This window comes from Palaemon carinicauda, chromosome 1 (genome assembly GCF_036898095.1).
Source record: "Palaemon carinicauda isolate YSFRI2023 chromosome 1, ASM3689809v2, whole genome shotgun sequence".
In the NCBI taxonomy this organism is placed as follows: Eukaryota; Metazoa; Arthropoda; class Malacostraca; order Decapoda; family Palaemonidae; genus Palaemon; species Palaemon carinicauda.
This window is the reverse complement of record NC_090725.1, coordinates 142532759-142556235: the sequence shown is the minus strand read 5'-3', so window position 1 is coordinate 142556235 and position 23477 is coordinate 142532759. Positions and strand designations below refer to the sequence as shown.

The window sequence follows — 23477 nt, the reverse complement described above, 5'->3', positions numbered from 1 at the left end:
CCAAGTATTCTAGGGATGGGTTACTCCTGCCCTCCTCCAATTGGGTATATGACCATGGGATGAGAGGACCGACTGTGCAGCCAGGTAGTTCTCCTCATAAATTCATCTGATATGAGTACTGGAGGGAGAGGAGAGGTATGAAAAAATCCTATCTTGTTAATTAAATCTCTTACAATTTTAAGACTTGTTCCCATAACCTTTGCCTTGGTAAACCATGAGGTCAATGTGATTATTAGGGTTAGGATGGACAGTCACATGTCTTACTGAAGTAAATTTCTTAGTTAAGTGGGTACCTGTGTTGTGCAACCCTCTCTTAGTTTGGTGGTCATTTATAGTAAGGGGATAAGAGAGTTTAGTTTTTTATTTTAATTTAAAGTATTTCTATTGATATAAATAACATTAAACTAAGATGCATCTGGGATGGATGTGATAATCCTGCTAACCCGAAATGGGGTCACAGGTGTTGTCAGGTGCAGTGTGATTGTTTTGCTAATTGGGCAGAGCTTGGGACCTTGAAAAATATTCCATTTGTTTGGAGTGGATACATTTTGCTCAAAATTCAGATCCTGAGGCACAATACCTAATGGTGAAGGTCATTTTCCTCCTTTATACATGGATGAAAGAATTTTCTAAGATCTCAGGGCCTGCTGATTATTTAATCAGCAAGCACCTAAGGTCTTCAGTGTCTTAGTATAGTGTACTAATTTTAGCTGGTTAGGGGTTTTGTAAATGGGGTCTTTGTGGCCCAGGCCCCTATCCCTGTTGGAGACTTTGAATCTGAAGATGACCTAGACTGAAGGGTTCCTCACAAAGGAGCCTTTGGGTATCTCTAAGAAGTAACTCTCTGAGAACATCTTGACAACGGCTTCGCTGCCTAGGGCAGATCCAAGTCAGGGTTCCACTAAGCAGGTTACAGGTCCACCTGGATTTGGTATGATTGTGTCTATACCAGGTTAAACTGAAGGAAGTGGAGGTCAGCTTCGCAAAGTATCGTAGAAGCTGTTGCTCCATAGGGAAGAGGGGGAGATAAGAAATAAAGAGCCAGTTATTTTTTGTCTATTATCCTGAGCTTATCCTTTGTTAACTCTGCCCTCACCATCTGCTACTTGTCCATCAAGCATCTTGAGGCATTATAAACCACTACAGTAATTGTGTAGCCACCACAGAGACAATAGAGCACGTCCGCATGCTCCTGTGGGTCGCGTCTTGCAGGAAGTGGGAGGTGAAGGTCGGCAGCGGTTTCACCTTGCCACTAACATGGCCTACGTCACAGTAGCTGTTTGTAAACGTTAGGGGCGTATTCCAACCTTTTAACGTTACGAGCTCTAGGTCACCTCTATGAGGAGAAGGATAAGTATTCAATGACCAGTCAACGACCTTGTGGGTCCCAGTCACGAACATGTTGCTGGTGAGTCTCCTTTGAACCCCCTAGGGTTGAAGTGTGCCGAACCGTTGGGGCGAGCTATTGAATCTTCATCAAGGTAGAACCTTGAGTTAATCACTGCCGTAGTAGCCATTGATGTGGAACATTGATCATGCTATACAGGATTTCCAGTCCGAAGGGCTTGAACCTGAGGTCCGAGCTGTCTGGAAAGAAGTAAGATGTCACTCTGTTCCTCTGTGTGAGTGAGACGTTGAGGGCGATTCATAGGGTACATCTACTATCTTGGCCAAGGGTAACAAAGGGAGAGACCTGTCCTCTGGATCAGGTGAAGATCTGCTGCCTAAGAGTCCTCACTCAGGATAAGACAGGGCGACATCACTTTCGAACAAGTCCAGCCAAAGCGAGAGCTCCAGCTACGGAAGAGAGTCATTGTCCGAGTTGACGAACAAGACAGCCTCGTGAATGGTTGGGTGAACGTCTCTCTGGGAAAGGATTGTGCGGACGGAGACCGAAGGTGCTCACACAAAGGTCTGTGGCCTCATAGGCCGATGGAGACCGGGAACATGCCAGATGCCGACAATCTCTGGTGTTCTCAGTAGGTCACCCATCCCCGGGTTGACCGGAATCTTAGCAACTAAGTTGCCTTATCTGTCGCGTTAGACAGCACTGAATTCAATCCCCTAAGACAGAGAGAAAGAAAGAGGCAGTAACCCCATGGGATTGTCTCCCGATGCAGACGGAGGAGCAGATTCAATGAATCTGCCCCCCCAACCACGTCCGAGATCCGATTTGCTTCGGGAGACTGCATAACTAGTGCAGATCCTATCCATGCAAAGTCGGTTTGCAAAGAAGTCCAATACCATACGTGAAACAAGGAAGGAGGTAGCAGCAGAAGCAGCAACCTCATCCTTGAGGCACATGGCACGTAAACCATTCTGTAGTCGGAAAGAAGTTTAAGTGAGGAACGTACATTCATGAGGGATGAATGTCCGGGAACATGCCGGATTTGATGAAGAAGCCTGGCTACATGAATGCCCGTTCTTCGTAGTTCGAAGGATATGAAAACCTCGGGAACCAAAGAAACCCTGTGTTCGAGAAACAAACAAAATCCAAAAGGCAAGAGGGGTATTAAATGGCAAGGTTAGCACTTGTGCATTACTCCAGTTGTCGATGGAGAATGCTGGGTTAGGTTCCAAGAAGGAAATCCGAGATAAACTCCTTCACCTCTACATGGGAGGGCTACCGAAGTAGCATAAGCCCAAGAAAGGTTGGAAGACGATCTATGTCACCTAGATGAGAGTACTCTTCTCCTAAGAGAAACTCCAAGGAAGCCCACGTTTCAATGAAGTGAGGGACAATCAGAATGGATCGACATGGAAGTGACTTTACCCCGGAAGGCAAAGTATCCAGAGGCAAAACCATTAGGTACTGGAAGTGGTTTTTGGTTCTAACACCACCCTAGATTAAAGCCGACTAGTTACTATCCTGAGCAACTTAGTGGCGATCAAGAACCAGCAAACAGCGAGCAAACGAATGGCAAGCAAGGGAAAGGTGAGCAAGCAATCGGCAAGCAGGCGACCTGCAAGCCGGTTAACGTCAATCGACGAACAGCTGGAGATCACCGAACCGGTGAATCGGTGATCAGTGAGCTGGTGAATCGATGAATCGGCGAGCTGGCAATCAGCAATCGGTGAGCTGGTGGTCGGCAAATTGGCGAGCTGACGATACGTGTTGGCTATTGGCAAGCTGGTGAACTGTGAAATGATATTCGTCAAGTTGGCGATCGGCGCTGGCGAGTGATGATCATAAGCTGGCGAACGACGAGCTGGCGAGTGATGATATCAAGTTGGCGATCAGCGAGTTGACAAATGACAAGCTGGCAAACGGCGATCTGGGTCGACTATCGGCAAGACGGCAACATGGGTTGATGATTAACGAGCTGGCATTCGCGAGTTGGTGGTCGGCGAGCTGGCGATCAGCGAGTAGTCGAGCTGGCGATCAGCGAGTAGTCGAGTTGGCGATCGCAAGTTGGTGGTTGGCGAGCCGGCGATCGCGATTGATCTTGGGTAATCATGAACTAACGGTGCAGCTGCATCAGGGCTGGACGAGTTTTTAGGCAAGACATTCAGCTAGGTGTGTCGAATCTGCTGGCGAGACGGGTGCTGGGCAAGGTCTGCTCTGAAGAGGAAGAGCAGGAAATAGACGAATCCAATTCCCACCGAAGCAGGCCCCCAAAGGGAAGAAAGGCAAAAACAACTGCTGCTGCTGCCGGCAATTCTCTCCTGAAGCAGGAAGATTGCCGAACAGTGGCTGCTGGAGAAACTATCTCGGAAGGAAAATTCCAACACCTGGAGGCAAACCTCCGGGCAGCACAAACTGCTGCCCCTCAACGAGCTATCTCAAATTGAAAGTCGACATTGTGTTGCCTGAGAAACGAATCTGATGCTTGTTTCTGGGTTCCCCCCCCCCCCCCCAAGGGTGTTACCCGCAGAACTCCGAGGAGTTCCAAACAGCTTATAGGATGACAACGCAAGAGGCGGTGCTTAGCACAAGGCTAGGCAATCAAGCAAACAATTCAAACAGCTACTACTGTGGAGGTCCGAAACTGCCGAAAAAGATGGAGACTGGCAGGGACATCTAACTTCACATTCTTTACGACGTCTGCTAGCGCTGAGGAAATAATAAAGAGAATGAAAAAACCACCCCAGGAGGATAACCTAACCCGCGGACGGAAGAGGTTTCCCCTTAGAGGCTCAAGAATCCGTGGCGCAGTCAGCAGAGAGTAGCAAGACTAATGTCCAGCTCTAGGTAGCCTGCAAGCGGTCTTCCCTCCGATGAACTCGCAGGGAGCAAGCGACTTCAACATCCGAACGGAGGAGAATTCAAACAAGATGCCTCCCCTGGGGCGGACGCCAGGATGCTGCACTAAGAGAAGCGGAGAAAGCCACCAGCCAACAGGTTATCCGACCTCAAAGGAGAAGAGACTGAAGAGAAGGTTTCTCTGCCCTCGAGAATGCCACACCATGCTGACACTAAAACACCACAACATCCACACTGTAATGGAAAAGGAAATTTTTATTCATAAAAACATTACAAGAATGTTCAAATATATATACAGAAACAAGAAAAAAGAAAAGTCAAAGGCCAGTAAAAACAGTTGGGAGGTGAGAGACTAATGTCTACTCTCTCCAAGACAAAAGAAAGAAAAAAAAAAAAGTGACCAGACTACAGAGGAGCGTGTGAGAGTTGTGTGGCCAGTTACGCCGGCTACCCCTCCTGACTAGCGATGGGGCAGTTCCTCCTCGTTAGGCCTTATGACTAGTTTCAGTTTCGCCAAAAAGGATAATCCCTAATAAATAGCATAAGGTTTGTAAAAGTGCCTGAACAATTGGAGTTTTTAGCCCTTTTTCATCCTTAGTGAGACCTAGATAAAATTGTAAAATGGCAAAAAGTAAATTCTACTTTTTATCCAATATTTCAGTACAGTATAAGCAACATAAAAGCCAGAAATGACATAGATGGGGTAATACTGTATGGTATTGTGATAGTACTGTTATTTTCACATAACTGTAAATGTAAGAACAGTACACGTATAATATTTTACAGTACTATATTACAATAACTTATTTCTGTGAGCACGCTTCCTCTCTCTCTCTCTATGAACACTCAGGGTCCATACATACAAAATACTGTACAGTACCATAAAAAAAAAAAAAAAAAAAAAAAAGAAGAAGAGCAGCAGCTTAAGGCTCTCTGCCATAACACAAAACCATCAATGGGAGAGTACTTCTCTGTCATGTCTTTGATCAGCAACGTCAATGCCTTTGCCACTTTTTATATTTTATTTAAGCTATCATTTACAATCAAAGTTCTAGCATGGGTTTTTTTAACTTATACAGTAAATCTCACACACGTTTTTTTTACAATTACAGCCAATATCAATTTCTTTGATGAACAATAAATTTGCATTTCTTTGCAAAAGTCTTGAGCTTTACACTCAACAAATAGAGCAGTACAGTATTTCCTTTGTTTGCGAGATTTTAGGTTTTTACATACTCAAGGCACAAGATGTGGATAGCTTTTTACAGGTCCCCCATGAATAACAGTAAAAAGCCTTTGATTCAGAGATTCGTGGCTAAGGAGGACCAACTGTATAGTATATTTGATAAAATCAACATGTGGCAGTATAGAAGTAGAATAAAATCAAATATAACCAAAAAAATATTACCTGGCTATACATTATGGCATTTGTATCAGAACTATAACTGCAGTAGTATAACATACCTTTTTCCTTTTTGAGTCTCTCTAATTTTTCGTTCTCCATCTGGATATGGAACCTCTTCAGGTAGGCTAAGACCCTTCTTGCTGCTAACTCACACTCTTTCTGGTTGAGACAGTCACCAGCTGCCTTTTTTAAACCAGAATTTAGTGGATTACCCTTCAAATCCAACCAACGTAGATTTCGCAATTGGCACAAGCTCACTGGCAAGTCTGTCAACTAAAATGAAAAAGTTGTAAACTAATTTGACAGCAAAATATAAGAACAATCTTAAAAATCTCATCATATAAAAACTAATGTACTATAATGTTTTATGAACACCAAAAGCTCAAGTTCTTGAAAACATCACAAATTTGGAAGTACGTAATTTGTTTCTTTCTAATTATACAAATCCGAGTTCTTTACTATGGATGTATGTTTTCAGAGTAGCTGGAATCTATAAACATATTTTTGCGTGGTGTCAATTTCCCTCAACTCTGGGAATTATAAGATAATACTCATCATATTTCCTATGCAGTGGTGAGACCCTTCCCTGAAATCTTGAAATACATACACGATCTGTACTAAATAATATATTCATGTCTGCATATTTGCTGGGCGAATTTTATGCTTTAAACATATTTCGTTACCGTCTGACACTTTTTGTGTTGTTCGGTATAACTATAACATGAGAATTGTACATATATAAACGAACAAAGAAAATCAATAAATATAACTTAGAGAAACATAACATGATATTTTCACTAATAAAATAAATTTTTGAACATACTTACCCGATAGTTATATATATAAGTTACGTCCCCGACGTCAACGGCAGAAAATTCGAAACTCGCGCCAACCGCCAGTTGGATAGCCAGGTGTACCACCCCTGCACCCTAGCGAGGTACCTGGGAACCATTCCAGTGACCCTCATATATTCCATGCCTCTAGTCTCTTAGAGGGGAGGAGGGTGGGACTAAAATTATATATAACTACCGGTTAAGTATGTTCAAAAATTTATTTTATTAATGAAAATATCATTTTTAAACACAAGACTTACCTGGTAATTATATATAAAGCTGATTAACACCTTTGGTGGAGGGTTAGAGACAGCTAGCATATCTGGAATTCTACTTAAGAGTTAAATAAAACAAAACTTAAGGGTTCGTACCTGATAAGGAAGCTGACTTCAATGATACTCTGCCTCATTATGTCTGCTAGCCTTACGAGATCCAGCGATCCTCCCAGGGGGCTGAAGATCTCGAAGGGACTGTCAAACCGGTGTCAAAACCTTATCATGACAGAACCTCCTCCAATAACCAATTCCGGGTGCTCTCAAGGAACAAACATGACCACCTGACAAAATCAATGATTGTGGAAGACTGACACAATCTCCACAAACAACCATAAAAAACAATTAAAAGTACCAAGAGAAGAAAAGGTTATTGGGATTATGGGAACATAGTGGTGGATCCTTCACCCACTATTTCACTCGCTGGTACGAATGGACCCAGAGTGAAACAGTCCTCATAACAAGTCTGAACACCTTTCAAATAATATGCCGCGAACATGGATTTGCTCCTCCAGAAGGTCGTGTCCATTATGCTTTGTAGAGATCTGTTCTGCCTGAAAGCTGCCGACGTTGCCACTGCTCTGACTTCATGAGACTTGACCTTTAAAAGTCCAAGGTCTGATTCATTACAATGAATATGAGCTTCCTTAATTAAAAGCCTGACAAAATATGACTAAGGCATTTTTAGACATCTGTAAAGAGGGCTTTTTGACTGAACACCACAAAGATTCAGACTTGCCTCGTAAGTCTTTTGTTCTCTCCAAGTAGCATCTCAGAGCTCTAACTGGGCATAAGACCTTTCTGCCTCATCTCCAACCAGATCCGTAAGATTTGGAATCTCGAATGCTTTGGGACCAAGGCTGAGAAGGGTGTTCGTTTTTGGCAAGAAAGCCTAATTGGAAGGAACAGACAGCTTTACCATTACGAAATCCAACGTTTTTGCTAAACGCATGAATCTCGCTCATTCTTTTGGCTGTCGCAAGACTGGCCAAAAATAGTGTCTTCATAGTGAGGTCTTTCAAGGCAGTTGAACCCAGCGGCTCAAACCTGTCGCTCATGAGATACTTCAAAACAATATCCAGATTCCAGGCTGGAGAATCTTGGTTCCATCGTTTTGAAGTCTCGAAAGACTTGAGAAGCTCTTGCAGATCCTTATTGCCAGAGAGGTCAAGGTTTCTATGCCTAAACACAGTAGCTAACATACTCCTATGGCCTTTAATAGTAGAGGAGGAGAAATTGCACTTCCTTCGAAGATATAGCAGGAAATCCGCAATTTGAGCTACAGAGGTACTGGATGAGGAAAGAGAGTTGACTCTACACAACTCTCTAAAAACCTTCCACTTAGATTGATAGACCTTGATGGTTGAAGTCCTTCTTGCTCTCGCAATAGCTTGAGCTGCCTCCTTCGAAAAGCCTCTAGATCTAGCGAGTCTTTCGATAGTCTGAAGGCAGTCAACTGAAGAGCGTGGAGATTTTGATGCAATCTTTCCAAGTGGGGTTGTCTGAGTAGATCTACTCTTAGAGGAAGAATTCTTGGGGTGTCTATCACCCATTCCAGTACCTCTGTGAACCATTCTCTTGATGGCCAATAGGAAGCCACTAGGGTCATCCTGGGTCATCCTGTTGGACCAGTCCAACAGAAAAGCGTCTATGTGGACTGCTTCTGGATCCGGAACGGGGGAGCAATACGCCTCTAACCTCTTCGTCTTCGAGGTTGCGAAAAGGTCTATGCAAGAGCGACCCCAAAGACGCCACAGGCTCTTGCACACATGAAGGTTGAGGGTCCACTCTGTTGGAAGGATCTGATTCCGTCTGCTGAGACTGTCTGCCATAAAGTTTTTCTCCCCTTGAATGAATCGCGTGAGAAGTATAACATTCCTCTCTCTTGCCCACATCAGGAGATTCTTTGACGTCTCGTACAGAGATATCGAGTGTGTTCCCCCTTGCTTTGAGATGTATGCCAATGCTGTCGTGTTGTCCGCATTGACCTGAACTACTTTGTTGGTGACTAAAGCCTCGAAACTTTTGAGGACTAAAAGAACTGCCCACAACTCCTTGTGGTTGATATGCAAGGATTTTTGGGGCTCTGCCCATGGACCCGAGACTTCTAACTTGTCTAGGGTTGCTCCCCATCCTGTGTCCAAGGCGTCAGAGCATAACACAAGGTCTGGGCTTTTTATTGACAAGTAAAGACCTTCCTGGAACTTGTCTGGTTCCTCCCACCACCGAAGGCAGTCTTTGATGGGGTTCGTGATAGGAATGGACATCGTTTCCAAGTCCCTCTCCTTGTCCCAATGGCTGTTGAGATGGAACTGGAGAGGACAAAGATTCAGTCTTCCCAGTGGGACGAATTGCTCCAAGGAGGAGAGGGTTCCTATCAGACTCATCCATTTCCTTGCTGAGCAAACTTTCTTGCTTTGAAACGATCTTAGTTTCAACTTGGCTTGCTCTATCCTTAAGGGAGACGGAAAAGCCCGAAAAATCTGACTTCATATCGTCATCCCCAAATATAAAATCTCTTGAGATGGAACCAAGAGAGACTTCCTTGTTTACAAGGAGACCCAGTTCTTTCGCAAGGTCCAAGGTTGACTGAAGATCCTTCAGGCAGTGATCGTAAGAGTGCGCTCTGAGAAGCCAGTCGTCGAGATACAGGGAGGCTCTTATGCCCCTTGAATGTAGGATCATTGCTACATTCAGCATGAGCTTCGTAAAGATCTGAGGTGCTGTGCAAAGGCCGAAGCATAGGGCTCTGAATTGAAAGACGTCTCCCATGAAAACGAACCTGAGGTAGGGTCTGAAGCTCGGATGGAAGGGGACGTGGAAGTAGGCATCCCGAAGGTCTAATGAGACCATCCAGTCGTCCCTCCTTACTGCTGCTAGCACTGACTTCGAAGTTTCCATGGTGAACTTCGTTTTGATGATGAACTTCGTTTTGATGATGAACTTGTTCAGCGCACTCACGTCCAGAACTGGACGCCATCCCCCCGAGTTCTTGGGTACCAGGAATAGTCGGTTGTAGAAACCAGGTGAACGGATATCCTGAACCTTCTCTATGGCCCCCTTTTCTAACATAAGAGACACTTGGATCAAAAGAGCTTGCCTCTTTGCCTCCTCTCTGTATCTGAATAGACCATTGGTCTGCTCCTCTCTTCTCGCACGCTTGCCAGAATTTGAGGAGTCTGGCACCCACTGCCTGAAGGCGAAAGCAGTCAGACTCTGCTTCGCCCTGCTCTGAAACCTCTTCTCTTACTCTTTCTAGCATCAGGTCTGGAGCTACCCCTGCTGGCAGATCTTCCTCGAAAGGGCTGGGAAAACTTGGGAAAAGTATCTTCCTTAGGCTTGCGGCTGGTAAAAGAGGGAGGCAGAGCCTTTCTAGCAGTCTTGGAGACAAGATCCTGAGTAGCCTTCTGAGCTAAAGCTGAAGAAATCTCCCTGATAAGTTCTTTCGGAAACAGTAATGGAGAAAGAGATGCATATAAAAGTTCGGACTTCTGGAAGGGAGTCACCCCCGGCGAAAGAAAAGAGCATAGTTGATCTCTTTTCTTAAGGATGCCTGCGGAAAAAAGAGCTGCAAGTTCATTAGAGCCATCCCTCAAGGCTTTGTCCATGCACGACATCAAATGAACCAGGGCAGAGGTATCCCCCTCTTTAAAAGTCTCAACTTTTTTACCCAAAGCCCCAAGTGTCCAGTCTAAAAAGTTGAAAACTTCAAAGGCTCGAAAAATTCCCTTGAGAAGGTGGTCCATTTCTGAAGTTGACCAAAAATTTTTGGTCTTTCTCATGGCCAACCGACGAGGAGCGTCTACGAGGCTTGAGAAATCTCCCTGGGCAGAGGCAGGAATTCCCAAGCCGAGAACTTCTCCTGTCTCGTACCAGATGCTCGACCTCGAAGCCAGTCTAGCTGGAGGAAAGGAAAAAGACGTCTTTCCTAAGGCCGCCTTAGACTGTAACCAGTCACCCATTAATTTAAGAGCTCTCTTGGACGAGCGCGACAGTACCATCTTAGTAAAGCGGGCTTTCTTGGAGGCTTTGCCTAGAGTAAACTCAGACGGGGGGGAGCGTGGAGCTATAGGCACAAAAAAGGTCTGAAAACTCTTCCGTAAAAACTCTCATTAGTTTTTTAAGATCGGCAGAATGACGGAAAGAGAGTCCTCGTCTTCTGAAACGTCATCAAACTCCAAAGGAGAAAGCTGGGCTTCTACTTCCTTCTCTTGCAACGTTACTCTGGGAGCAGTAGGGTTAAGAGCGGTATCAATTTCAGAAAAATCCTGAGTGCCAACCGCAATAGAAATAGGCTCATTGCGAACAGTAACAGGCGGCAGAGTCGCGTGCGGCTCATCCGAACGCTCGCGATCAGCTGGATCGGAGACGAGAAGTTCCTGTACATGAACTGCATCGATGTCTTGAAAAGAATAAGCCTCCTCATCGAAATCCAAACTAACGTTCAGGATCATATTCAGAAACACGCTTGCCGTCAACTGCTGACAAGCGTTCGGTACTACGAACCGCTTGTTGTTCAGCGACTCGTTCAACTGTAATCGTCCTGGAAACGCGATCTGAAGGACGCTCACTAAAATAATTGGCAGAGAGAGAAACTTCCTGAATGATAGGACGTCTGGCAGCCTGTTTGAAAGGACGTTCGGTAGCCTGTATGCAAGGACGTTCGGCGGCCTGTACCGAAGGAGGATCGGCAGCCTGTTCTGTAGGAAGTCCAGGAGTCTGAGTCGAAGGACGTTCGAAAGACTTATCCAAAGAACGAACATAAGGCTGTATAACAGGACAATCAGTAACCCGTTCACAAGGACGTTCAATACCGTAACCTGTTTAACAGGACGTCCGACGTCTTTCTTAGAAGAACGCACGGGTACACTGTCTCGATCGTGTTCAATAAAAGATCCGTGGACTGCGGACTTAGGAGAACGATCACGATCACTTCCTAAAAGCCGTTCGTAGTGCCTAGCAAGAAGCTTAGATCCCCGATTACGAGGGCGCTCGGAAACATGTCCTGGCTCGCTGCTCCGATCACGACCGCTGATAAGAGATTTGTCGCTGCGCTGGTATGATTGCATAAAGGATAAGAGCCTGCTTTGCATGTCTTGAAGAATTACAAAGTTAGGATCCGAACGTTGTGAAAACGGTGATGAAATCATAACGTTCTCCTCATCGCTAAACAGAACAGAGCGCCTGAAAGGCGAAATCCAGTCTGAAGGCTGCTTGGAATGAGGTAAAGCCTGGTCCTGAGTGCATAGAAGGATCCTTGGAAACGTCCAGCATTCTAAAAGGACGTTTGATCGGGGGGCTTTCAAAAGGTTCTTGAGTATCCCAGTGACTGCATCCAGGTTTTGAACTAGCAGGACGTCGATAGGCCTTATCATAAGACCTCTTAAGAAGTCTGGAAGCGAGCTTCCAGCCTCTATTAGGCAAGGGGTCATCCGAAGACGACGAAAAACACTTAACCTTACCTTTCCAATGGTGAGGGCGAACGTCCTGGGAGGTGCCCACAGGTACGTTTGAGGGGACGTCTGCTCGTTTGATAAAGCCTCTCATCTCCTTTCGCCTTTCGACATTCCTTCTCCCTGGGGTTGGGGAGCTTGGAAGAGGTCTAGGACTAGGAGGACGACAGACACGAGCAGGCGCACCCTCCACTGTACTTAACTTCACTGCACTTGCACTTTCACCTTTTAAAAGACGCACATCGGACATCAACTGTGTCCTGTCCGCAGCCAAAGATTAAACTTTAGCGCCGAGAGCTTGAATTGCCACTAACATATCATTTAGTGAAGGCTCATTAGCAATTGCAATAGTGGGATCGGGATCTACCACTACAGGTGAAGGAATAGGATTAATGACATGGGAGGAGGAAATATCTCTAGATGAGCGAGAAGAACTACGCCTCAATCTATCCCTTTTGAGTTTACGCCTGTATCTATCAAACTCAATCCATTCATGCTCTGACAGCAAAACACATTCATCACAGCGATCACCTAAATCACTCTCTTTACCTCTACATGCAATACAGAGAGAATGGGGGTCAAGAGAGGCTTTAGCCATACGGGCCTTACACCTACCAGTCACATATAACCTAAAAGTTATAGGGGGGGTGGCCATTTTGAAAATTTTAAGAGAATTCAGACAAACAAAGGTCAAAAATCATCTAATCCAAACAAAATCAAGAAATATCCAAAGCGAGATAAAAAACAATTGGGAGTCAATAACCAAAGATTTGTACTTCACCAAAAAAACGATCAGTAATGACGTAGTAGAATTCACGTGTCGCCGCTAGCGACGGCAGGGAATATAAGAGGGTCACTGGAATGGTTCCCAGGTACCTTGCTAGGGTGCAGGGGTGGTACACCTGGCTATCCAACTGGCGGTTGGCGCGAGTTTCGAATTTTCTGCCGTTGGCGTCGGGGACGTAAGCTATATATATAACTACCGGGTAAGTCTTGTGTTTAAAAACCTTTTTTCAAGACACGATTGAATGAGATGAACTATGTTCTTTAATTTCAATTGATAAAAGAAAATGTTTCACGTGAAGTTTATAGGAGACTACGATAAGTATCTTTACCTCAAGGTCTTGAAGAAAAATCTATTATTTACGTACGCTGACTGCGTAAGCGACCAAATGTGCTTACGCAAGTATGAGATAAGGGAGTTTTAGCCATAAAACAAATTGTCTTCATTAAAAATAACATTTGAAACATGAAATGTAGACATTCTCCTGGCCAAAAATGCAATAATCTGAATTTCCAAAATTCCGAGAAGAGGTCGAGTCGCGCCCCTTAATAGACCCTGACACCATCTTAGACAAGGGAAGCCCAACCCTGGTCTTTCTGGGTCGTGGCTCATGGCAGAACATGCCTGAGACCTTGTCTATCTCTTCGGGCAGGAAGTATGTGGGATCCCCGAGTCTATTAATTATTTTCATGCAAGCTTACACCTGCATGAAGGAATAGCCATTCTCTCATAGCATGGTGCTCTGTGGCAGGAGCATTAGGGCTACCTGGCACGGCAACAAACCGTCGGGAGTTGTCATAGTAATAAACCCGGGACTCGTCCTACTCCAGACTCAAACCCACAAGAACTTGGGTTGGGCTAGGGTCATCATCAGGTACCTCAGCAGAAGTTTGAGACTCGGAGGAATTTCCTGGGATGCTGGTAGCGACAAGGATCGTACCACAGTTTGAACGCTCTTCTAAAACGTTAGGTTCGTACCACACCTTGAATACTCTTCCAAAACATTAGGTTATCGCTGATTTTTGATGACCAGTTCTTCAGAAGTCTTCGCATCTTTCCGCTCCCAAGACTTGGCTGAGAAAGAAGATAGGAGACCGACAGTCTAATCCCTAGAGGCTGCTGCTGGCTGCAAGGTCTGCAGAGACCATCAGAGCAACAACAGGCTCTGATAACATTATGACCGGTGCAGTACTAACTACTGTACCTCAACTGGTGACAGGAGGTAGTTATCTGTGATAGAACTCTTACTATTTGATCTCAACCCTCTGCTAGTTCTTGGGAGAAAAGTGTCTCCTGGAAGGAGACGTCAATCTCCTACATTTTACAGCCACATTAACTGTGATAATTCCCAGTTTCTCCCAAACGGGTTCAGGATGTTTGTGGGCAGCCTTCAAATAAACGTGCTGTTGGTACCCAAAAGAGTGACCAGGAGGTGAAGGTGGGTGATACACTAGAGTACAAGAAGGGCCACACCCGAGGCTACACTTGTACCCCAGGGGTCTGAAGGTGGGCCTGAAACTTCAGGAGAACCTAACACCGAGAGGGGTACGCTATGGTTAAGAGTCCATATTTCCCTGGTGATCAAGACAGAGCAGGACTGAGGGCAGCCTGCTATACAGCAAGAAACGAGCCCCAACAACCATGGCGTGTCCCTCGCGAACGAAGGGGCGGCCAAAAAAGCTTAGGGCGAGGGACGACCTATTCTGCACTAATCACAATAGTGACTCTCTTGGGGAGCGTAAAGATGAACTTGTGTTTGTCAATGCAGTGGAGCATGTCCCAGCTTCGCGAACTTCCAATCCCAGACAAAGGTTAGGTCGGTCGCGAGACAAGTCATCGCAAACTAGCGAGTGAACATTCACCAGAGCATCAAGATGTGGTTAACGAGCCACCTTGCGACTCAACAAAATACCAGTGCGCGAGCAAGGAAGGGGTGGATTGGCTGCAAATGCGCAATGCCATCACTTGCAAACATTAGACCAACCTGGCAATTCCCCCAAAAGGTCAGACAATCGAGTTGGAACCCTGAAGGGTTTTTTTGCAATCGTGAGACTCCTTGTACAGGGGGGGGGGGATGATAATGCAGGGCTGTAAATCTAGGGAGCCTAACACCAAAGAGCTAGAGCAAGAAGGCGAAGGTCTGCGAACCAGCTTAAAAGGCCCTTAAGAAGGTTAACGAGCAGTACGTCCATCCTCTCAAGCTGCAAAAAGAAACGACTGTCCTCGTAGGGAGGAGGATCGTGAGGATCCTCCTGCTGAGGGGACTCACTGCCTGCATTCAACAAGGGTGAACACGTATGGGTGGAAAACAAGCCTCCAACTCATCAGATGGGCAAGGAATTGAGGAGGGGAGCACAAGACCTACTAGAAGAGACTACCCTTCAATGGCTCGGTAGAGAAGGCTGTGACCAACCCGTGGGGGCAGCTGTGCGCTCCTGCAGTCCCCAAAGCCTCAATACCTCCACAAGCCACTCCTTGGCGGGGAAACTTGAAAGTCCCAAGTAAGGCACCAGACGACGCAAGGCGTCAAGAGAGAAACTCCCCCCAAAAAATTGGATGGCGCAGCCCTTTCAACAACTGGAAGCGACGGGATCCTCCGGGCTTGAAGGTTGTCCAAGGGTCAAATGGCCACAGCTCTTACTCGATGGGCCCCCGGAATAAACGGAGGGTACAAGGCCCGGAGAAAGAAGTCAGACTTCTTCGACCTTCGGGAAGACCTAGAGGGGAAAGAATACCTTTTGGACTTTTACTTCCAGCGTCTACTGAGCCACTCCCACTGAGAAGATGGCCACTCAAGACACTCGTCGCATGTATAAGTGTCAGCTGAACACAGGGAAAAGCTGTTGAGGATCTGTCTCCATGGCAGACATAAATCCCTTTATGTTAGGGCAAACCAGCATGGTCATATGTCTTCAAGACCAATCACACCTGTGAAAGAAAAAGTAAATTTTAATAAGTTTACGGCTACTCTCTCCCCTGGAGCTGGGTGGGGGAAGGGAACCATCTTCCCACGTGGAGAAACAGATTTTGGAAGTGAGGTATCTTGGATTCTTCCTTCTAGCCTCTATATCCTAGAAGACCGTAGGAGAATTTGGTGCCAAACATCACAGGAGAAGCAGAGGTTGTAATCGTCATCTCCCTGAAGTGGAGAAAGACCAGGAGTACGGACGTACTTGGAAATCTTACGCTTCTATGGAGTTGCACCTACGTACTTCCACCTTTCCTAAGTCTTATTTTTAAAATCCACATTCCAGGAGGAAGGTTTATTGTCTGAATGCGTCTTCCCTCCCAAAATGTCCTTACCAATGAGATCTAAGAAAAGACTAAAATCAGCGAGCTTTGAGGCTAAAGAATGACCAAATCATCTTGAAGGCCTACTCTCTCACTGAAAGGTATGCTGTACTTGGAAAGAAAAAAGAAGGGCACTGCCACAGACAGGGATCCTAGGGTTACCTAACCTTGAGCGACACGAGTTGGCACATGGGGACAAAAAGCCAAACCTGCGCTCTCTACTTGAGAAGTAGGAGAAACACACAAGAAATTAGTGTCTGGTGAAGAGGCAAGGGATCGGCAGCCACATCAGCAGTCTTGGAAAACGAGTGATCCTTTTTTTATATTTTCCTCTTCATTCTATTGTAGAATGCCCAATAGAACAACAGGTACTCCTTACCTTCTGGGAACGTGGCACATAAGGAACACTGTTGGGCTCTGCAAGGAGCGCAGGTCAAGAACCGAAAGTGAAGCAACATTGATCAATTAGGCCAGGCCACTATGAATCTCGGAGAACTGCTCCATGAAAAATACGAAGAAAGGAATTGCAAACACCAACACACCAATAGAATCCCAAAGAGGAACACACAACACAACATGAAGGTCAACTTGGGTCATAAGTGGCCATCTCGTCGAGGTCCCAACTGTGACTAGAAATGGTTTATCTACCTGTAGGAGAGCAGTCCCATCCCCTTTTCTCCTTCACTCTCCCTCTTCTCCAACACACAGAATCCATTTTCTTTCCAAGAGGAAACCGAGACTACTCTTATTTAAAAGGATGGGTATTTATATTCTTGTCGGAGCAACTAGATCTTTACACATCCATACTTTTACCATGATCTAAGTGGTGTGAAACAAAAGTCAGGCTCTCTGAGAACCCCAATGAAGGAGACAAATATAATAACTGAACGGAACAAAATTTTGTAATACAAAAAATTTATTTGTATAAATCCTGAATAGATATGTTAAAAGTAAAGTAAAACCAACATAAGTTCTGATCACAATAAAATTGTACAATTTTACATACCTGGTTGTTATATAGATCCAGATGTCTAAGATTTTTAAGCTCATCAATATTATCAGGGAGTGACCTTAACTTATTGGACCCAAGTTCTAGACGAGTAATGTATGGGAGTTTTGTAGCAAATTCTGGTGGCAATGACACTATCTGATTACTGGAAAGATCTATCTTTGTAGCCTTGGGAAGGGAAGCCTGAAAAACAAATAAATGCTTTATATAATAGTTGTAATTCTTTTACTACAGCTATAAGAGTTATCAATGATTAATTACTACCCATAATTATTCTATTTTCATGTCATTTGAGGTAATGTTACGTTAGATATGAACAACTGGAAGCACAACATATTTAATTAAACTATGTGTACTATTTTCAGAATCAACATGTGAACTTTTAAACAAAATGGGAATACAGTCTGGCTGATTGAAAAATCAAGGTATTATAGTGTAATATAATAGTGCATGCTGACTTAAGTAATTAAAGTATGCAGTATTTTTTTTTCTGTAAAGCTTTTGAAGTAATTTGTATTTTTCCTAAGAATGCAAACCAGAGTTCTTTAATAGGAGTGTGATTTCAGCAAAGCTAAAAACAGCTGTTATAAATTTTAAAAGCATGATGGTAGTAGCTGAAGGTGGCTGGTAAGCCCAGGCCACCCAACAAGCCAGTGAGGTCCCTAAACCTAAGACTTCAAGAGTGGGCGATGAAGAAGGTGTAACTTGAAGGACTCGGGTGTGTATAAAGGTAGTAGAAAAAACTACAAATTTGAAGGGACTTTGTATTTTTTTTCTACCTATACAAACCCGAGACCCTTACATAGGAAAATGACAACAGTGGAACTGGATTAAGGCAATCAAAGAACTATAATGAGGTGTCAACAATCAATTGATGGTTACCTGCCGGTAGTGAGGGGGCAACCACCAACCTCCTAGGACTCTGACAAACTATTACGATAGCAGCTGGGACTTTCTACGGGGTTGGTAGTGGCGGGAAAGTATGAGTAAGGGACTCGGGATCCGATAGTTAGGGAAAAATATAAATTACCCCAAACATGTCCATTTTTGCATACATAAAAACCTTCGTCCCTTACTTAAGAGACTCATCCTTAAGCAGGAAAATTCCCCCCTTTCCAACTGGCTGGAAAACTTAACCAAGTGTCCTGATGAGAGAGAGCCAGAGGAGGTAATCTGGATGACCTTCTTGATCACAGTGAATTTTCTGGGTTTTAAATTTGTTTATTAAGTAACCCCATGGTAAATCTAGCATGACTCGATAAGGGTATGTCAAACTTATGACGGAGACTTTGGGGTTCTGGAAAGAAATCATCAATTACGCAGCATCTCATGATATCTAAACATGAAGAGGCTCTCCAAGACCGTCAATAACCCAAATAAGGATCATAATTTTTATGAAATACGAGGCTTATCTTGGGACAGAGATTGGGACCTCTAAGGGAGTAACACTTGCTACTTATGGGGGTTCTGCTTCTTGACATTGTTCTGGTGAATCTTCTATAACTATTAAAGGAGGAGGAGATCTGGACCTAGTACAGTAATGGATCCTGACAGAGTTGACTCATGTTTTGGAAATACCCAGAAATTCTTCCATGAATATCCTTTCATTTTTGTTTAATCTCTGCTGTGTTGGCAAAGGATACTGACATAGATTGATCATAATTTGAAATACCATGATCCAGTGAGACCTGGTTATAATAAGGTAATGGCAACAAAGGTTTGGGCTCCTTTTCAGCCGAAGCATGGTAAAAAAGTCAAATTTTGTGATCTATCCCCTTACCTGTGATAATCAAGAATTTCTGTGCAATCCCGCAGAGATTACCTTCATCCCTGGGATGGGGTGGGGGGTGCCCAGGTAAGCTCGGTCTCTGATGCTTATGAGCTGGATGGTCACGATAAGATGGTTGAGGGGCAACTCTAAGAAAAGGAGGATATGGTTCATCATTTCTTTTCTGAAGCATTGGTCTAACTTGTAAAAATTAGGATTTTTTAGCTGCGAATAACAATGATTGCCTACCTTTCTTGCAAATGGTAAAGATCTAGAAGTTGGGGTTGTTACAGTATTATTGTATGAAGATATGTGGTCGTGTGTGTTTTAAGAACACCCGTAATAGCGAAGGTGTTCCACCTGATATGTATTCTTAGCATGGTATTCAGATGGCACACCAACAAGAGGATCTGTATGGGTAGTGATGCGTTCTGATGGTGCACCAATAGGAAGATGTTTAATAATAGTGGCCAATTCCTGTAGATCCACTAGTGAATGCTTTTTTGTTCCTTATGGGAAACCGTACTCTAGGAACTGCAGACTAGCACTTTGTCGATAAGACCAAACATGTTGATCCTTTAAAACAAACATTTTCTTATAGGGGCTGCAAAACACTACTTCTCTTTCAAGAGGAAACAAAACTGTGGGTTGCTTTGCTCGCCATGGGGAAGCACATTTTCAAATTAAAACACACAATTACATAGATATGTCATTTACCTCAGTTTATTCATTACTCATGACTCAGTCATCCTTTTGACTAAATAAAGAGTTATACAAGGAAGACACAGTGTGTCAGTCATCCTTTTGACTAAATAAAAAGTTATACAAGAAAGAGAGTGTCTTCTTTCTATGACTGATGAGTCACTTTGGTAGATGATAAAGGGGGAAGTGACAAAGAATTGACAAAATTAACTGGCAAGTAATACGTACAAGGAGTCATCATCGGCCATGTTTGTCTACATAGTCTGTTGACTCTCCCCATGCTGACTGCAGGGCTGAGGTTGCAGTGAAAACCATCAAGAGGATGCTCACTGACAAACCAGGACCAGCTGTATCCCTCAACATTAACAGATTCCAGAGAGCGATGCTTATTTACCAGAACTCAGTAGACCCTCAAATGAAGACCTCGCCAGCGAGGGCCCTATTTGGCAGACCTATCAGAGACCCCATTCCCATCCCCTTAGGTAGATATTCCCCTCACAACACAGGGCAAGAAACAACGAAGAACAGGGAAGTGGCCTTAGCAAAGCGCCACTCACGAGAATGTGAGAAGCGATCCTTACGTACCACACAACTGCCACCATTTAAAGTCGGGGATCATGTGTACTTACAGAACCTGGTAGGCAATCACCCTAGATGCCAGGACAACACTGGAGTGGTTATCGAGGTTCGCCAGTTCCATCAGTATGCTATTCGGGTCGATGGATCGGGTAATGACATTAGAAATCGCCAACATCTTATGAGATTCTGACCACCTTCAACCAACCCGTGAGCACTGCACCTGCCATGACTGAGGTTGCAGAAGGTCCACCTGAGCCAGAAGCTGCACCAGCTCCAGTTGAAGTCCCATATACAGAGCCATCGACTCCAAAGCTCTCAGCCCCAGGGCCAACAGCTACAACTCCTTTGTAGTTACCGCATCAACAGGAACCAGTCACTACTCCATCGGGTCCATCCTCACCAGAGTCCACAACTGTGCCACCAGTTACTGAGCTACCATTATCCCTGAGGTGTCTTATGCCTCACAACAATCAGGGCGTTAGGGAAACGGTGCCTTTAAGACAACATTTTAAGGATTAGTGTGACTTCACTTGAGCCCAGGGCCTTCAGTGGGTCACAATAATAGCAACCCCTGGAAGAGAGATGAGGTCTCTTATATTATGTGCATGGAAGTACTGTTGATGAATGGCCTTTAAGTCACATGTATAACTTTTAATCAGACTATGTGAACTAATCAAGTGCTCCAAAAACTATTGATGTTTTTATATTTTGGCAATGTGGCCTAATACAGAACTTTCACAGGTTGCTGTTTCCAGCCCATCAAGTTTTATTCGTACCCTTTAAGACTCCCCCCTGGGGAACAGTTTATCTATTACTTATATTTGTATCTTCTATTACTCAAGTTTGTATCTCCTGTGTTCCAGGTGACTCATCAGTCATCCTTTTGATTAAATACAGTTATACAAGGAAGTGTGTGTCTTATTTCTAACAATGAACAATACTGTAGTGTATTGTATGTGCGTACGCACAATGCTATTACGCATATCAAAACATTAGCGATATATTTTTCTTTCATTTTAGTATATAAGTAATAATTAAGAAAACTATTTACTGAACAATTAGTGTTTATTCACTCTACGAAGTAAGTTCACTCACATTTTAACATCAACGAATCTTGCTTCTATTACAATTAAATAGCTTAAAATATAAGAGAGGGAAGGGGTTCCGGGGAACTACTAAGTTAGGTGGGTTTGTTAGGTTCTGTACCCTTTTACAAATCTCATAAGTGTTAGATAATCATGTTTTGGCCTGCTTTCAGCCACTTACTACCATATTGCTGCAAATAACTCGTTTATGACATTTCCCCACCCCAAAAAACCCATTTCCCACTGGGGATCCCCATAATTGTCTTCGTATAAACTCATGAATGGGTGATTTGCCCAATAATCATGGTAAGAAATGCATAAAACACAAGATAGTGAGTAGAAAAAATATATAGTTCATGTATTTGGGTAGAAATTAAAGTATAATATAATCATTGATCAAATTACCTCTAAAAAGAGCTGAGGTAAAGTAGACCTGGTTTAGTTTCACCCTACTCTGAATAAAAAGCAAGTAGTTCCCCTCAGCGACCATCCACAAGAGTTAAATATCGATCGTCGAGTCCCCCAGACTACCACTCGCAGAGAAAATGAGAATCCAACCCAACCACTAATAGGTGTATTTGCATATATGTTGGTCAATGAACTAACACTAATTACTCACGGAGTGTACTTATGATGATGGCCATGATCCATTACTCCCTTATTTTCAACCCTATTGCTAAGAACACAGCAGTCCAAGGGGTTATCGCTGGGGGTGTGAGCCCCCCTTGGGCAAGTAGGTAAGGACACTGCTTGTAGAATATGTTATGTAGAGAAGTTTAGGTTAGATAGTCTATACACGCAGGAGGTTCTGTCGTTGTTATGTAAGGGCTCCCTATTCACTAACTGGTCTTTGCTCCAGTGAGGGTAGCGCCACTCACAAATAAACATTATTTCATTGCTCCTTTGTTCTGGCAGTGGTAGATGTTGCCATTTGACCATAACATGTATTGTAAAAACTCAAATACTATTTGCTGAGGATTAAATTTGAAGCCTTTGTATATCAGAGGCCAGTTCCTCTAGCGTGTATAAAAAATAGACACCGACTAACCTAAACTTTCCTTCCTACCCTAACCTACAAGCCGTGTCCTTACCTACTTACCTAAGGGGGCTAACGCCCCCTGCAACCCCCTTACACTGCTGTACTCTCGTCAGATATCATCATAGATACAAGTGGCCGCTACCATATATATAGCCCTTTGACATCTCTAACTAACATTTCACAAAGGCCTTTCACAGCAAAAAACAAAAACAATCACTTTTCTTATGCTTTACCCTTTAACCAAGCTTTGGCGCTACCAATTGACAGGATTAAAGCTCCAAAGACTTACATAGGATTTTACTTTCTGGGATCTACTCATTTGGATTACTAGGGTAGGTTAAGCTAACTACCTAAAGGGCCTAAACCAACAAGTTTTCCACTTACTTTATCACACCCTAGATTTTTCAATAACAGTACTGTATTAACAACAAAAGGTTTATGAAGGTGTCTAAGATAACTTATATTTACCATGGCATTAATAAAAAATAAATAAGGGTATCTCACATCATAACCGCTAAAGTACAGAAGCTCAAACCTTAAAACCTCACTTACTATTTCACTAACAGGAATCTCCGTTAAATTTAGCATACTCAGGTCCAACTCGTCCCCTTCCAGTTTGTTTTTCAAGCCAATCTTCTTCATTTTCGTCGAAATGAAAGTAATTTACAAAAAATAACAAGGCTAAACTAGGGACCTGTCGGGAGAATAATTCTGGTGGCAGACCTGAACACTTGTCAAACGCGACTGCAATTCGGCTGATGTGTAACTTGTGTACCGGAAAACATCCTGTGGTGCCAAATGAAGTTTATTTATACTACAATTAAGTATAACTGTTTATTATCATTAAATGTACATTTATTTAATATATATCTATTTTATTTTTTATAATTTTTTATCTTTTAAAATTCGAAAGTTGGTTGGTATAAAAATAAATGTGGTGAATACTCGGTGATGTGGCACATAATAGACAGGTGAGTCTAGCTGTGCGCACACGAGACTGGCAAACAGTATGGCGGCTAACTGTTCAGTTTTTAAAGGCCTTGAAATTTAAAG

At 43.8% G+C, this 23477-nt stretch overlaps 1 protein-coding gene across 1 annotated transcript in view; it reads right to left on the bottom strand.

Moving 5' to 3' along the window:
• Nucleotides 1–23192, bottom strand: part of LOC137652317 (leucine-rich repeat-containing protein 59-like) — a 31311-nt gene extending 8119 nt beyond the window's left edge. The window contains exons 1-3 of the mRNA XM_068385650.1: nucleotides 22977–23192; nucleotides 17249–17434; nucleotides 5669–5882 (exon numbers count right to left, since the gene is read on the bottom strand). Coding sequence (XP_068241751.1) covers nucleotides 5669–5882; nucleotides 17249–17434; nucleotides 22977–23066 — 490 coding nt within the window. The 5' untranslated portion in view covers nucleotides 23067–23192. The remainder of the gene's footprint in view (nucleotides 1–5668; nucleotides 5883–17248; nucleotides 17435–22976) is intronic.
• Between the last annotated feature and the right edge of the window lie 285 nt (nucleotides 23193–23477).